The sequence below is a fragment of the Rhinolophus sinicus genome, chromosome 13, assembly GCF_057876585.1.
Source record: "Rhinolophus sinicus isolate RSI-liver-muscle chromosome 13, RSI-T2T, whole genome shotgun sequence".
NCBI lineage: Eukaryota > Metazoa > Chordata > Mammalia > Chiroptera > Rhinolophidae > Rhinolophus > Rhinolophus sinicus.
Window position 1 is genome coordinate 21094649 of NC_142513.1, and position 16079 is coordinate 21110727.

General features: G+C 47.8%; 1 protein-coding gene across 2 annotated transcripts in view; it reads right to left on the reverse strand.

Moving 5' to 3' along the window:
• ZNF341 (zinc finger protein 341) overlaps positions 1–9130 on the reverse strand; it is a 45847-nt gene extending 36717 nt beyond the window's left edge. The window contains exons 1-3 of one of the 2 annotated variants that reach the window (XM_074318292.2): positions 8615–9129; positions 3310–3420; positions 1346–1542 (exon numbers count right to left, since the gene is read on the reverse strand). In XM_074318292.2, the coding sequence (XP_074174393.1) occupies positions 1346–1542; positions 3310–3420; positions 8615–8645 (339 nt within the window). In that variant the 5' untranslated portion in view covers positions 8646–9129. Of the gene's footprint in view, positions 1–1345; positions 1543–3309; positions 3421–8614 lie in introns of both variants that reach the window. The other variant, XM_019733882.3, reaches the window with a different exon arrangement.
• Between the last annotated feature and the right edge of the window lie 6949 nt (positions 9131–16079).

Sequence of the window (16079 nt, forward strand, 5' to 3'; positions counted from 1 at the left end):
CCTCTTTCCTTCTATTGGAAAAAAAAAAAAAGGTGGGGTGGGGAGACGGAATATTTTTCTGCTAACAGAAGTCACAATCAAGGAGTAAGAAAAATGATTCTGTTCTGTTAAAAGATGTCTCAGGCAACTTAAAAGTTTTAATCTATGCGTCCTATGGGTCAGGGTGTGAAGGCTTTTATTTTGATATCAGGAATTATGTCTACACAATGGAAGATAATGTTTTAAAGGAATAAGGAGACAAAAAGTCAGAGGGAAATTTGACTCCTTTGACCTGGCGTCCTGAGACATGCCCAGCCTCTTTTGTGAGGATTCTTTAATCCCACTAAGAGGCCCCACCCAGGGTCTTTGCTCCTGAGGACTCTGGAAGCTTCTCCAGATACCTCCAGCCTGGCCCTCTCCCATGACCTCCAGACTGTGGATCTGTCTGCATCGCCACCACCGCCACTTAAATGTCCACTGGGCATCTCAAATCCAACATGTCCGGCTGAACTCCTGACATCCCCGCCAAATCTTCTTCTGACCATTTTCCCTACTTTGGTTAATGGCAGCTCCAATTCTGGAATTGCCTTGACTCTTCTTGTTCTCATATCCAACACCCATCCTATCCACAAACCCTGATGGCTCCACCTTCAAAATATTTCCAAAATCTCATCCTTCTCACCACCCACCCTGGTCAAGCTACCACCACTCACTGCCTGGATTTGGCAACAGGCCCTTCGTGGGTTTCCTGGCTTTCTCTCTTGACTGCCATCCAAATCTATTCTCTGTACAGCAGCCAGAGTGACTTAGTCAAAGTGTAAGTCAGACCGTATCCCTTTTCTGTTCAAAACCATCTAATGGTTCCCATCTCACTCAGAGTAAAAGCCACAAGTCCTACCCCATCTGCCGGGATTCCCCTGCTGCTTCTCTGACCTTATCGTCTCCCACCCTCCTCGTCACTCCCTCAGCTCCAGCCACTCTCGCCTCCTTGCTGTTCCTGGAATAATCCCTGGAATAATCCCTGCTGATCTCCTGGAACACTCTTCCCCAAACTGGCTGTATAACTCATTTCCTCACCTCCTTAGGTCTCAACTCAAACGTCACCTCTTCACAGAGGCTTTCCCTATGCACCACATACAAAATGGCAAAATCTCCCACTCCTGTCTTGACATCCCCTATCTCTCTGCACATCCTGGAAAAAATGTATCTCTACAAATTTGTTTGGGTACCATCTAACCTAACTCCATAGGGCAGTAACTTGGTCTGTTTGTTCATCGCTGTACCCCAGTGCCCCGTAGTGCCTGACACAATAGTGGGCACTCAGAAAAGCCTTGCTGAATAGATAAATAAACGATTAAATGAATACCTGGCGATTCGCAGGAGGCGGAGCCTGTTGGACGGCTGTGGGTGCTGCCGAAGGCGTATAGATGCTGTTGGTGGCCAGTGAGACTGTGGCCAGGGGCGGGGCATTCCCTTGACACTGTTCCCGCTTGTGGGTCATAAACGCGGGCAGCGAGTTGAACTGCTTTTTACACTTTCCGCAGAGAAAGACATCCTCATCATCTGGGGGTCACACCAGAGTAGCAGAGGAAGAGGAATAACAAACAAAAACAAAAAAAGCAAGAATAAAGGAGGGGATATCACAGTGAGAAATGAGAGACATCTAGACTAGGAGAACAGCAAATCTAACAGCACTCTGCGATTCCATGCGTGTGTCTCAAGCGTCAGTTTTGTGCTTCTTAGCAACTTTCAAAACCATACAGGCACCTGCGAGAGGATCCAGTAATGTGCATGAAGGTACTGAAAAATTAGAATTAGGAAAGTATAAACTGGGTTCACTTCAAAGTTGAAAAACTCAGAATCTTTATCCTGCCTGAATTTATCCATCAGTCGCCACATGGGCCACCTGATCACACTCCTCTGTGCCTTTGCATCCTGTTTCCCCATCGAGCTGCCTCTCTCAGAACAACTCATTCTACAAGGCTCAGCTCGGATGTCACCTCCTCCAGGAAGCCTTTCTAAAGTAGTGGCCACAGTTCCTTCCTCTAAGCATGCCTCTGACGTCACACTTTTCCCATTACCACCAGACTGTGAGTCCTCTAAAGAAAAAAATATGTCTTATTTTTCACCATAACTGCAATATGTCCTGGGCACATAGGAGGCCCTCCGTGGATGTTCGTTGAATGAATAACTAACTGAATGATTAGCTACAGTTAACACTACCCATTACTGAGGGCCTACCATGAGCCATACACTGTGCTAAGCACTTGACATGCTGTGGCAGAAATGTCTGATTGCCATTCAATATTCACTCTCCGTTCTTAGACAGTAATATAAATTTTAGTAGGAAACATGGCCATCTAGTTAAAGACTACATTTCCCATCCTTCTTTGCAGCTAGACATGTCATGTAACTGAATTCTGACCAATAGGATAAGAGCAGATGTATACTGTCTGTGCAACTTCCAGTTAAAAGGAAGGGGTATGACTTCTACTCCTTTCTTTCTTCCCTTCCTGTTAGCTGAAATGAAAGTGGGAGGCTGGAACAGGCACCCTGGACTGCATGTTGATGGCAGTACAGCCACAAGAAAGGAGTCTGAGTCTCACCATACCAACCCCAAATGCCCATCAGTACTTCATGTAACATTGAAATAAACTTTGATCTTGTACAAACCACAAAAACTTGCATTTCTTATTCATAACAGCTAAAATCATATCCCAAGTATCCTCACAAGTTTCCTATGAGTTAGGATTATTATCCCCGTTTTACAGCTGCAAAAGCTCAGGCAGAGAGGTTAACTCACTTGCCCAAAGTCACAGAGCCAGGAACTACAAGAATTCAAACCCAATGTGTATCTCTCTCCCCCCAGTGTGGTTCCCAAGTACTCAAATATGTTTGTGGAATGAAAAAATGACCACACAGACTCACACAGGGCTCAAAAAGAAGTTCCTTGCCTTCTCTGTATCTCAGGGGCATGGCCTGTAAATTGGAGAGATTCATGATCAGACTGTTCTTTCCATAGCGGGGAGGCTGAGAAATAATTTCCAGGTCAAAGGTACAAGCATTGCCAACCATGAGGGCTCCTAACCATTCCCTGTGTCATGACCCCCACATTCACTAAGTGACTGAGAGAGGGTATCCTCAGAGCTAAGCAGAGAAAGGCATGAGCATGAAGATCCAGGCTGAGAGAGAGGGGAGAAGGTTCAGACATCAGAGGACATCCTGGGGACCGCAGTGGGCAGTTTACTCCCATATCCCCTCATGAGTGCCACTTGTTCTTCATGGGGAACCATTCACCCCTCCCACTCGTGAACCTGAGCAGATACTCACCCAGTGGCTGGATAGCAGAGGGGGCGTTGACACTCTGGCCTGTTGGATCGGGGACTGCTCCTTGGCCATCCAATAACGACTGGACTGCCAGGACAGTCTGATTGTCCATTCCTGAAGAAAGAAATGCAACCTCTTTGGAAGGTGGGCCCAGCATCCTGCTCTTACTTCACCCTTACAATCCAGACCCACCGCAAGGCTCCTGTGGCAGACACCTGGCTGTGCCCCGATATACTTCCACTGCAATAGAACCCAAGACTTTGGCTGAAAACGGCTCCAGCATAAAGATTACACTTCCCACCTGATCCTGTAGCCAAGGAATGTCAAAGTTCTGGCCAACTGGATATAAGGAAAAGTATTACCTAGTAGCTTCTGGGAAGTTTTCTTAAAAGCTGCCTGGTAAGTTTTCTTAAAAGCTGCCTGGTAAGTAACCCCTTTCTTTGTCTCACCTTCCATCCTGCTTCCCAGAACCTTATAGAACACAGTCACACTAATTCTGGGCTGTCTTCCTCCTGACTCCTACATGAGAGAAATGAACTTCTGGCTTACTTAAGCCACTGAAAAGTTGTGCTGCTCTCTTCCTCATGGCTGATTCTAATCCTGAATTACACAGCCCCTCTGGAAATCATGTTACCAAGTCTTCCCCATCCATGCCCCACCAATCTGTTTTGCACTCAGGCATCCTTGCTTCCCTTGTTTTCCCATGCACGCTTGTCTTTTCTGTTCCTCAATAAACAGCATAATTTGAATTTGTGTTCGGGGGACCCTTGAGAAGCTGACTACTTCCATGTTTTCCAATTGGTTGTCACTGTTGAGGTTCATAGTAGTACACTTGCCCAGCCATGTCACTCGCTGAAGGACAGACCTCCCCACATCTAAGTGGCTGCCAAGGTACATTGCCTTCCTCCCAAATAACCCAGAGGGTGCCTCCTCCTCTCTGTTCCCACAGCCAAGACTCTGCCTCCAACCTCTGAGCTCTTACCTGCATGCCTGTCCCAGCTTCTAACTGCAGTGCAAATTAGAACCATTAGCTCCTGCAGCAAAGTGAATCCATATTTTCCCGTCACAAAGCAGGCTGCGTCCCTCCTCAGGCCAGCCCTTCCCTTCCATTCCCTCCTGCTCCCTCAGAAACCACTCACCACCAACTGACGCCTCTTCCCCCACTGTGCCTGAAAGCTGTCCTTCCCATGAGCAGTGACACAAGCTCAGGTCTCTCTAGAATGCCCTCCCTCAAACCCATGTTCCCATCTCTCCTCCCTTCAACATTAAGTATCTGATGAGCGCCGTTTACACCCTCCATCTCCTCTGCCCACCTTCCAGTCCTCCTTCACCCACTCTAGTGGGGCTTAAGACCCCACCATTCCACCAAAATCACCAAAGATCACCTGTTAGCCCTGGACTTTCCTTCTTGAAACACTCCCTTCTCTGGCTCCAGGACGCCACCCTTCCTTCTGCCTGGACTCTCTCGCCTCTCCCTCTTATACTATCCCTAGGCAATCTCACTTTCCCCCAGGCTAGCTCTCCCTAATATTGGAGCTCCAAACCTAGGGTTCATGTTTCCCTGAATGAGCTTCAGTAAATCTTCTATTACTTCATGCAAAACTGTATGTTATCATTTGTGTGCAAATCTGTACATGAAAATGCATAGCAATTTTATTTATAATAGTAAAAAAACTGAAAGCAACTCAGATGTCCTTCAGTGGGTGAATGGTTAAACTGTGGTATAACTATACCAGGGCATACTACTTAGCAATAAAAGGAACAATTGATATACACAACAGTATATGAAATCTAGGAACTATGATGAGTAAAAACAGCCAATCTCAAAGGTTATATATGATTCAATTTACATGACATTTTTAAAATGACAAAATTTTAGAAACGGAGAACAGATTAGTGGTTGTCAGGCATCGGGGAAGGAGGTGGGTGTGGCTATAAATGGGCAACACCTTGTAGTGATGGACTTGTTCTGGGTATTGACTGGATATGATATGACAGGATAGTTTTGCAAGATATTTCACTGGGGTAATTAGGTAAAAGAGTACGTGGGATCTCTCTGTATTATTTCTTAACTGCTGCATGTGAAACCTCAGGAAAAAAATTATTTCAAAATTAATACTTTAAAAAGTATTGCCTGTTAAAACTATGGAGCCAATGAAAAGATCAGCGGTTGTCAGGGATTGTGGGGGAGGAATGAATAGGTAGAACACAAGAGGGTTTTTAAGGTAGAAAATACTCTGTGATATTACAATACCAGATACATATCATTATATACATTGGTCCAACAGAATTCACATCAAGAGTGAACGCTGAGGTAAACTATGGACTTTGAATGATAACGATGGGTCAATATAGGTTTGTCCTTGCTAACAAATGTACCCTTCTGGCAAGTTACGTTGATAATGGGGGAAGCTATGCATTTGTGGGTTCAGGGGGTATATAGGAAATCTTTCTTCATTCCTCTCCACTTTGTTGTGAACCTAAAATTACTCAAAAAAGGCTTTTGTAAAAAATACTGCCTATCTAAACTGAACTCAAACTAAATGTTTCACCCCCACCCCTAAGTTTGTTCCTCTTCCAGTAATCCTCTTCAGTAAGAACAGGCACCACTATCTACCCCTGGGGTTCCCCCTGATTCTTCCCTCAACCTATCTTCCCACCCTCCCCCTATTTCTAGTCCTTCAGAAAGTCTAGCCTATTTGGCCTCCCAAATATCATTCAGATCCACTTTCTCTCCATCCCCACAGCTTTCCCCCTGGCCCAGGTCATCATGAGTTCTCAGCAGGGCAACCGAAGCTATCTCATTTACCTTCCTGCTTCCACTCTGCCACTCTGGCCCCCTCCAGTCTGTTCTCAGGGCAGCCAGGGTGAACTTTATAAAACATACATCAGATTGTGTTGCTCCCCTGCTGAAAATCTTTTCTTGGCTCCATACTGAATCAAAGATAAAGTTCAGAAGCCTCATCTCTACCCACATGAACTGTGAATCCCGGAACTCCCTCCAGGGCTTTGCAAATGTAGTTCCCACTGCCTGGGTCATCCCTGAATCCCCACAGTTCTGCTGCCTTTCCTCTAGCCCACCACACATCACACTGTCCTAGCAACAGATTTTTCCTTTAATTTCTTCATCACTCAATACATGAACACATTCTTGCAGTAAAAATTCCAACCATGAGGAAATCCATGGAACCTAAAGAGAAAGCAGGCCTCACCCCACCCTATTGGCCTTCCAGAGGGAACCACCACTGACCTTGGCCCTCCACATCCATCACCAATCATAGTAGTGAATGCCAGCTGAGGTTATGTCTTTTACTGTTTACTTTTTCTGTAATTCTGTAATTGCTTGTTCTGTAATTTCTGTCTCCCACCAGATGTGGCACAGGGGCTGTGTCTAGCTCAATGAGTATTCCTAAAGCTGAACCTCTCCAGATGAGGGGGAGGGTTACCCGCATTTCATGGTGAAAACCCTGATCCTCCAATAAGTAGAAACATGGCTGAGAGATCCTGGGGAGTTGCAGCAGCAAAGCCTCAGCCACTTATCACTAGTCCCGCCTACTTTTAGTCTGCACTCCAATTATGTATCCACTTAGGTTATTACCCGCCTCTAAGAACACTGGTAGGTCTGTACTCCCCCAACCTCAATTCTGTGGCATGGTCCTGAAGTCGCTCAGGCTTCCTCCATGACTCCAAGCAGACCCTCAGAGTTTGTTGTCTCCAAAGTCCACAGTTCCCTGCACCTGAGGCCCACTCCCATTTTAGGATCTTGCAGAGCATAGGGTAATCAGTCGGTGCCCAGTGTTTGCTGGTTTTGATGTTGGATAGTTTTTTGTGAGTGAATGCTGGGATCCTGTCTCATTGAAACCGAAGAATGGAAGCACGGAACAAGGAGAGGCAAGGAGTTGTACAAGAGGATAGTTTATTAAAAGCAAAGGGTCCGAGTTCCCGAGTGGGAGGGGGTCCCAAATGGGGTGCCCTGTGACTGAGGCAAAAATTCTTACTTTTATACCTTCCCTTGCCTGCATAGGGAAGGGGGCTGGTGGCTTCTAATGGAATTCACCTATTAGGTTTGTCCTGTTTGCACATCCTGAAGGGATTATTGAAATAATCCATTCCTGTCTATCAGGTCTGCTCTGTTTGCCCTGCCAAAAGGAATTTATGAGATAACTTACCGTGTTTCCCAGAAAATAAGACCTAGCTGGACAATCAGCTCTAACTGTCTTTTGGAGCAAAAATTAATACAAGACCCGGTATTATATTATTATATTATTATATTATATGTAAGACCGGGTCTTGTATTAATTTTTGCTCCAAAAGACGCATTAGAGCTGATTGTCCAGCTAGGTCTTATTTTCAGGGAAACACGGTATTAACCTCAGGGCTAGTTCAGAACCTGGAATTTCAGGATATGGCTGTCTTTTGCTTACTCCACCAGGGACCTCCCTGTCTACCTAACCACCTGCTAACTAACCTGTCTCAGTTTGAGTCTGGGAGCACCATGTCCCAGCAAAGCACACCTTTGGCACCCATTCTTTCTTGGTCTGAGTTTATAAATCTCTGCACCCCGGGACGGTGCACAAAGTGAGCACCCAGTGTTTGCCAGTTTGGTATGTGTGCACCAAGTCCTGGCCTTGCACGGAGGTGGCGACTATCCTTTCCTATCTTGAATTTGAGAGGCTGTCAAAGCACAAGGTACGCAGTCGCGCTCAATACAGCAAGTTCTTCGTGGTCAGGACGCCTGGCTGCCCCTCCGCCCCGCAGCCGCTCCCACGGTACCCAACATGAGGCCCTGCCGGAGCCTCGCGTCCACAGTGCGACCTCCCTATCCACGCCGCGATTCCAGGCCTAGCCGGCCCCACCCTCCTCGGCTGTTCCCTTTAGAAAAGCCCTCCCGCCCAGCCGGCGGCTGGAGCTGTCCAGGTCACAGGCCCCCCTCCCGGCTGGGCCAGCCCTCCCCGGCTGTTCCGGTCCCGGTGCTCCCCCCCGGGGCCTTCTCTCCCCCGCTGTTCCCTGTCCCTCCCCCGCCGGGCCTCAGCTCCCCCGGCTGTTCCGGTTCAGAGGCCCGCCCAGCCACCGAGCCTCCTCTCCGCTGCTGTTTGGTCTCATAGCCCCCACCCCACCGCCGGGCCTCAGCTCCCGCGGCTGTTCTCTCCCGCGCCCCTCCCGCCCTGCGGCTGTTCCGGCCCCGGTGCCCTCCGCCCCGCGGCCGCCGCGCGCCCTGGGCCCGGCGCTGCGAGGGCGCGGCGGGAGGGGGCGCAACGCGGAACAGCCGCTTCCCTCGGCCGCTTCCCTCGGCCCCGCCGCCGCTCACCCTCCAGGGCCTCGAAGATCGTCTGCGCCATCTTGGAGCCGCCGCCGCCACGGGAGCCGAAGTGGGGCTACGCGAGCATTGTGGGAGCCGTGGCAGTGGCGGCGGCGGCGGCGGCGGCGGGGTCGGGGCCACCAGAGGGCGCCCGGGAGCCGCCGCCCGGTCTGGGAGCCCCCAGTCGGGGAAACCTGGCAATGGCCCACGGGACCACTAGCATCCCGGGACTCCCCCAGCTCCGCCTGGATGATCCAGTCACCAGCGCATGCCCGCCTTCATTCGAACCCTCAACTTTGCACACCGACCCATCGCCGCCACACTCTGGACCTCCTGTGCTATCTAGACCCCCATCCCCTGCCACATCGGACCTAACTCCCCAACTCTGACACGTCTCCACCGTACGTGAGACCCTCAACTCTGTAACAGGGACCTTATTCCCACTGCACACAGTATCCCCCACTTTTGCAAACCCTTTTCCACCTCACCCGGACCACTCAACCCTGTCAGGAGGAACTCCAACTAACAGGACCCCTGCCCCAACTGTGCAACAGAGTCGCATCCCTTGTCATAGACTTCTCATTCCCCCCCTCCCACAGTGAGCCCTGTCTCGGTCTGTTGGGAGCCACCTGTCTCTCCTCGTGTAACACCTCAGCCTAGTGTTAATTCCTCATCATCTCAGAGATTCACCAATGGCTGTTTCTTAACCCCGCATTTCCACCTTTGGGGGATCTCCATTTCCTCTTCATACAGACCTACATCGCTGCCTCTTGGACACTCCATTTCTGTCACATAAACCCCCAGTACCTGCCTCAGCAACCTCCAGCCAAGCCTCACAGAAAGCCCATTCAGATCTCCCAGGGATCCTCCCACCTCTCATTCAGACCCCTGACACATACACACACACACACACCCTCATCTTTCTGCTCCACCAGCCCCTCCTGAGGGCTTACTATATACACCAGGTCCTATAAATAGCTCCAGGAATACAGTGGTCCTTTCCTATGGAGTTAGAGTTAGGGGGAACACACAAGTATTAAATCTTAAATATTATTTAATTACAAGGTGTGATAGTGATTTCGTTGGGTGACGAGGAAGAGTTGGTGTGTTGTGCGAGAAGACGGAACCAGGGAGGTGCCATCAATCATTTCTCCCACCAGCGTGGCCAACTCCTTCTACAACTGGACTACCATGGATTTGACTCTAAATGTTCTCATTAGATTTTAGCCTCATCCAAAGCAATAATAAAAATCACAGTTTTCATTTTCTTATATTTAATAAATATGTAACTCCTAAAAGTAAAAATATTTGTTCAAAGCTCCTCTGTCTTTCTTGAACACTACCAGCCACTGTTCCTGATAAATTACCTCACAGACCGTCTGCTTACACCCCCCTCAAGGCTTATTTCTACCGGTGAATTCCCCATTCTGCCCTGAACACCATCCCTGTGCTCCCCATGGCTACTTCCTTCCCCTCCCTTACCCCCCTTGCACAATGAGCCTTTTCACTTGCCCCCCACAAAGAACCCCCCCTCCTCCCAGACTCCATGCCCCACCCTCTTTCCTGGGAACCTTGGAGACCCAGGCCCCACCTCAAGCCTTAAACTCCCCTTCCCATTGCCTCTCTGGCAGGAGTAGGGCCAGGATTCCCTCCTCCCTTTCTTTTCTTTAATATCTCCATTGATCCAATGGTCTCAGATTCTCATCATCTGTCCCCTGCAAGAATTCTTCAATATAACTGTTCTTTTCTTAATTATTCTAGTAATATATTAGTACATTCCTATTCATTTAATTAATTTAAAAATATTTATTGGGCACCTATTGTGTGCTAGGCACTAGATGCTGGGGACACAGCCATGAACAAAAAGATAAAAATTCTTGCCTTCATGGAGTCATAGTTCAGCAGATGAGATGGGCTGTAAACAAGAGCAAAAAAGAGCGAGAGGGAGGGAGAGAGGGAGGGAGAGAGGGAGAGAGAGAGAGAGAGAGAGAGAGAGAGAGAGAGAGAGAGAGAGAGAGAGAGAGGTGCTCTGTGACTTTAAATTTTTTTTTTTTTCTGGGAGAAGGGGAAGCCTCCTTTAGACAGGGTGGTTAGGGATGGCCTCTCTGAGGAGTTGGACCTGAGAAATGAGATGAAGTCAGATGGAGAGAAGGGAACAGAAAGGCAGAGCTTATTAGTTATATCATCTTGGGCAAGTACAAAGGCCCTAAACGCCAAAATGAAAGGAGTCCAAGGACTAAAAATGTTGATAGGGTAATAAGTGAGGTATGAGTACAGGGGGATGAGGATGGAGAGACGGACAGGGCCACAGTGAGGGTCTGGATTTAGATTCTAAGGGTGATGGGAGGCCTTGGACAGTAAAAGAGTCTACCAACATAGGACTTGGCAGCTTTCCATGTATTTCTATATATCCAGGTGCATATGCACATAGTTGATTTTTATCAGCTCTTCAGGCCTTTGCACATACTGCTCTCTCTTATCAAAATGCCAGTCTTCCACACTCATTAGAAGCTAGCCTTCATGCCTCCTCTAAGACGCTTTGCCTGATTTCCAGATGAGATCTCGTTCCCTCCCTTGCTATTCTAGTTTCTCATGGTACTTGGTACACTGTGATGATGTTCAGCCCTTGGAAGTTGGCCTTTTGTCTAGCCCCTCAATTGGGAGCCCTCTGAGCAGGGGAAGGGTGCTTCATCCATTCTGGTTGAAACCCAGATCCTGGCATAGACGTAACCTGGGAAGTGCTTGTTGACTGACTACCTGACTGATAGAACAACTGAATGAGCTTTCAGGGAGGTTCTCCAGCAGGTTCCCATTAGGCTGCCCCCACTCCAAACTTTCCACTCCTTCGCTCCATCTCTTCCTCCACCACAATCCATCAGTCCTATGTCCCATTCCCTCATTGCCAGCTGGTTGACACATGCAATCACAGCTTAGAGACTCCTGGAGTAAGTAATGTAGTAATTCCAGGCATGGAGCCAAGTAGGGAGGAGGGAACATTTGGGAAACTTCTAGTGTCCCTTCCTCCACAATAAGTGCTCCAGCCACCCCAGAAAAGTTAACTTCCCTGTGGGGAGAGGAGAAATCATGAGCAGCTTAAACCAGACTCCCAGCTGCTGCAAGGGGAAGAAAGGAAGGACATACAAAGCAATGCTGGGCTCTGACACCTTGTTATGTGTGCTGACTTGATCAGAGGCACAAAGGAAAAGACTCTCAAAATGAAAGGATCAGTTCGGAGGTCGACCAAGACTCCGAGAATCTCTACAATAAAAACTCACTGTGGAGACGTTTCTAAGACTTGGGATCATTTCTTTCAGATGAGGATCTACAAGTGACTCATTGACTTGCACAGTCCTTCTGAGATTGTTAAGCAGATTACTTCCATCGATATTGAGCAGGAGTCGAGGTTGAAGTCACCATTGCAGATGCTTAAATCAACCTTTTCAATAAATTGACCGTCAGTTGTTAAAAAAAAAAAAGATTAAATGAGGTCATATAGGTGGGCCCTAATCCAATATGACTGGTGTCCTATTAAGAAGAGGAGGTTTTGATACACATAGACTGAGGGGCAACTACGTGAGGACATGGGAGGAGCTAGCCACTGAAAGTGAAGGAGAGAGGCCTCAAAAGAAACCAAACCTGCAGACACCCTGATCTTGGACTTCTAGTTTCCAGAATTATGAAAAAAGAATTTATGTTGTTTAAGCCACTCAGTCCATGTTTGTTATGGAAGCCCTAGCAAACTAATACAGTGGTTAAGATCAAAGACTCTGAAGCCAGGGGTTCTGGATTCCAATTCTGGCTCCATGACTTATTAGCTATATCATCTTGGGCAAGTGACTTTTCTTCTCTGTGTCTCAGTTTACTATCTGTTAAGTGGGAATGATTATAGTACCTACCTCATAGGGTTGCTATGAGAATGAAATGGTTAATGAAGCACATAGAAAACAATTTCTGGAATACAGCAATTACTCTGTAAGTACTTGTTAAGTAAATAAATTTGATTTTACTGGGTAAGATAAATAAACAGGCCCTGCCCTGAATAATGTACAATTAAAAAGGGTCATCAAGCAATAAGTGTTGCCATATATCAACTCTTTATCCGGGGCTCCTTGAGATCAGAAACTTATTTATCTCTGTGAGAAAGGGCTTAGCAAAAGACAGCACCCAAGAAGAACTTGCTGATCCAAATAGTTTCCAAACACCTTCTCCTGGTGCTGGGTCATGTGTCAGGGCTTGGTGACTAATTCTTCATGGGTGTGTTAGGTGATATTTCTAGAAGTTCTATTTGGTTCCTTTACAAATTTTTCATGTTTTTAAAATAGTTTTCTGTTCTCTGTAGCTATTTTCTAGATTTAAATCTTGTGTGCACAATTTTTAAAAAACCTGTGTCTGTAAATCACAATACCTGAAGTCTATATTGATCTGTTCCTCTCAGGTTATGTCTATTTCTTCTTCATGAAGTCTTGGGTGCCTGGTTTGCTCGGACTATGTGCTGGTCATCACCTTGAAAAATTATCTGTGGTGATTACTTGCAGCCAAAGATAGATCTGCCTGTCTTCATAGAAGCTTTGCATTTATTGGCTGTTGCCAAAGGTTTGGGGCACTTCCAGTCAGTTATCACCTCAAACCAGGTTCTCAATTCATGGCTTGCGATTTCTTGGGCTACCAGGCTCTACTACTTATGGTGAAAAGGGACTTATCAATGGTTAAAACTCCCCAAGAAAGGGTTTAAAAAAAAATTCCTGTTCCTTTTTCTTTATCTGTTCTGCTCAGCACCAAAGCAACCTTTTCTGAACTGACTTGGTGTCGTGCGGGAGACCCTGCTCGCTGCGCCATTTTTCAGGCGGGGCGGCCTGCGGGGTCTCTGCTCCCGCTCCCCACACAAGAACGCAGGATATGGCGAGGCCAAAAAGGAACACACACGGAGCCATAGGTAGGGGAGTCATACCACTATGGTCTCGCTGGAGGCTGGGTTCACCAGACGTGCGACCTGCTGTCCGCCTTTCTGCCAACCTACCGACGACTCTCCTCCACTCTCCTCGACTCTGTTTCTCTGCTCTCTTCTGTTCTCCTCGGCTCTCCTCTTCCGCTGTCCTCGACTCTGCTCGGCAATCCTCGGCTCTCCTCCGTAGCCGCAGCAGTTATACTAGCAGCCGATTGGCTAACCGGCCACAGCCCAAGGCCAATCAGCCACAGCCGACGGCCATCCACCACCGGAGCCAGCACCCTTCCACGTGAGGCCGAGAGCCTGTAAACTACTTTCTGTTGCTCTGTCCCCACACTCCACCCCTACAGGATCTCGCCTCACAATCTACGCGACAAGCGTCTTCCGCGAGGGTCCCTGTGCCGTATTAGCCTACTGACACCTACGGACGAAAAGAAACGGTAGTCTTAGGAAAAACCAGGCATCCTCAGGTACTGGGGACTGTCCTTCTTTGTAGGGCGAGGGCTCCAAGTCCTCCCCTCTAGGCAGAGCACTTGGCTCAGCCTGGGCTACAAGCTCCACAGGCCCCAGGACCTGTTGTAGCTCTGTGCTCAAAGGGCTTGAACTAAGGGTGCTACATTGCTCCAAGTAGGCACCCCACTTGGCGAGGGTGGTGGTCTGTGCCACCCCCGTTTTGGGTCCCAGGGTCCATGTACGGACCCACCCCTGGACAGGATAGGTTGTTCGAACCAACACTCATGCCATTCCTGTGATGGCTTCTGTGGCCACTAGGGCTGCATACACAGTGGCCAGCTGTTTCTCTATTAGAGAGTAGCGAACCTCCGCTCCTTTCCATAATTGGGACCAAAATCCCACTGGCAACCAGAGACGCTCCTGCCGTTGCCTGAGGCCCCATCCATACCCCTCTTGGGTTACGTTAACATCAAGTTCAAATGGGCGGCCGGGGTCCACTACTTGCAGAGCCTGTGCCTGCTGCACTGCCCGTTTCGTGGCAACGAAGGCTTGCTCTATAGCCTCAGTCCAATCCCATGAGGCCCCCTTTTTTTTAATCATATTGTACAAGGGCCTTGCCATTTGTGCTAAATGGGGTACAAACGCCCGCCAATATCCTAGCAGACCCAAATACGTCTGCAGTTGAGAGACCTTGGTCGGTTGGAGGAAAGGCAGTGAGCAGGGTCTCCCGCACGACAAATGGTGCAGCGAGTAGGGTCTCCCGCACGACACTTGGGGCTAGTGGTGTGGGGTATGTAGTAGGTTCATATCACATTAAACTTTAGGGTAAAACCCTTTGGGGTCTCAGCTTAATGTGAAGAGTTTCTTCTATAAGACTCCCCACCTAGGGCAGGCCCAGGACTTTCACTTCCGTCCTTCTTGCCCTATGTGGTTGATGAGCTGAAGCCCACAGGTTCAATATTGGCAAATGCCCTCATATCATAAGTAGCATTGGTACTCCAGTATTGTAATCTTTGTGTTAACTGGTTATCAGCTTTCACCCAATAATTGGCCTAGGCACTCCTCAGGCTTTTTAGTATTTTAGTATCAGAGGATATTTTTATATTTTATTTAACAACGCCACTATTTTCAGAGGGAGGATTACCTGAATTAAACCATTACTGAAAAAAGAAAGTCCATCATTACTGAAAAAATAAAGAAAATCCAGTTTTAGGAATAAAATAGGCCCAGTGTAATTTCTCCTTCATTGATCCCTGACATTATCCCCTGACACTGATACAAACAACAACAGAGATAAATACCACATAGGCCAAGTATGAGGGGACACCCTCACAAGTTACAGCCTCCACTCGACATGTAGCTGTTATCCAATGACAACACACCGTAACATCATACATAAATGTCACTCATCAATGCGCTTGTAGATAATAACCCAAACTATACTGCTTTAACAAGCATATGTTGGGCACCCACCATGTGCTAAGTAATGGGGTTACAGCAGAAAACAAAACAGACAAGGTTTCTGTCCTCATGGAATTTGCAATATGGTAGGGGCAATAGATAATGAACATGCAGCAAACAAATCATTTCAAAGAGTGAAAAGTTCTATGAAGAAATAAAAGAGGATAATGAGTCAGAGTGGGCAGTGTTACTGTAGATAGGATATCGAGGAAGACCTCTCTGAGGTGGTGGCATTTGAGCTGAAACCTGAAGGCTGGCTGAGAAGGAGCCAGCCATGGGAAGAACTGGGAGTGATGCATACCAGGCAGGGAAATAGCAAGTGCAAAGGTGCTGAGGCAGGAGCGTTCTTGGCATGTTCAAGGAACAGCAAGGAGGCCAGATTGGCTGGAGAAGAATGAATGAAGGGGAAAGTGACAGACGTGAGTTTAGGTAGGGAAGCAGGGGCCAGATCATACAGGGTCTTGTGGGCCGTGGGATGGAGTTTGGATTTTAAGAATAAATGTAAAACATTGATGGTGCCGAGTGATTTATGCTCTGAGAAGATCTTTATGATCAGTTACCCAATCAGAACTATCATGCGTAAAGATGAAGCCTGGCTCCTAGCAGTGTAAACCA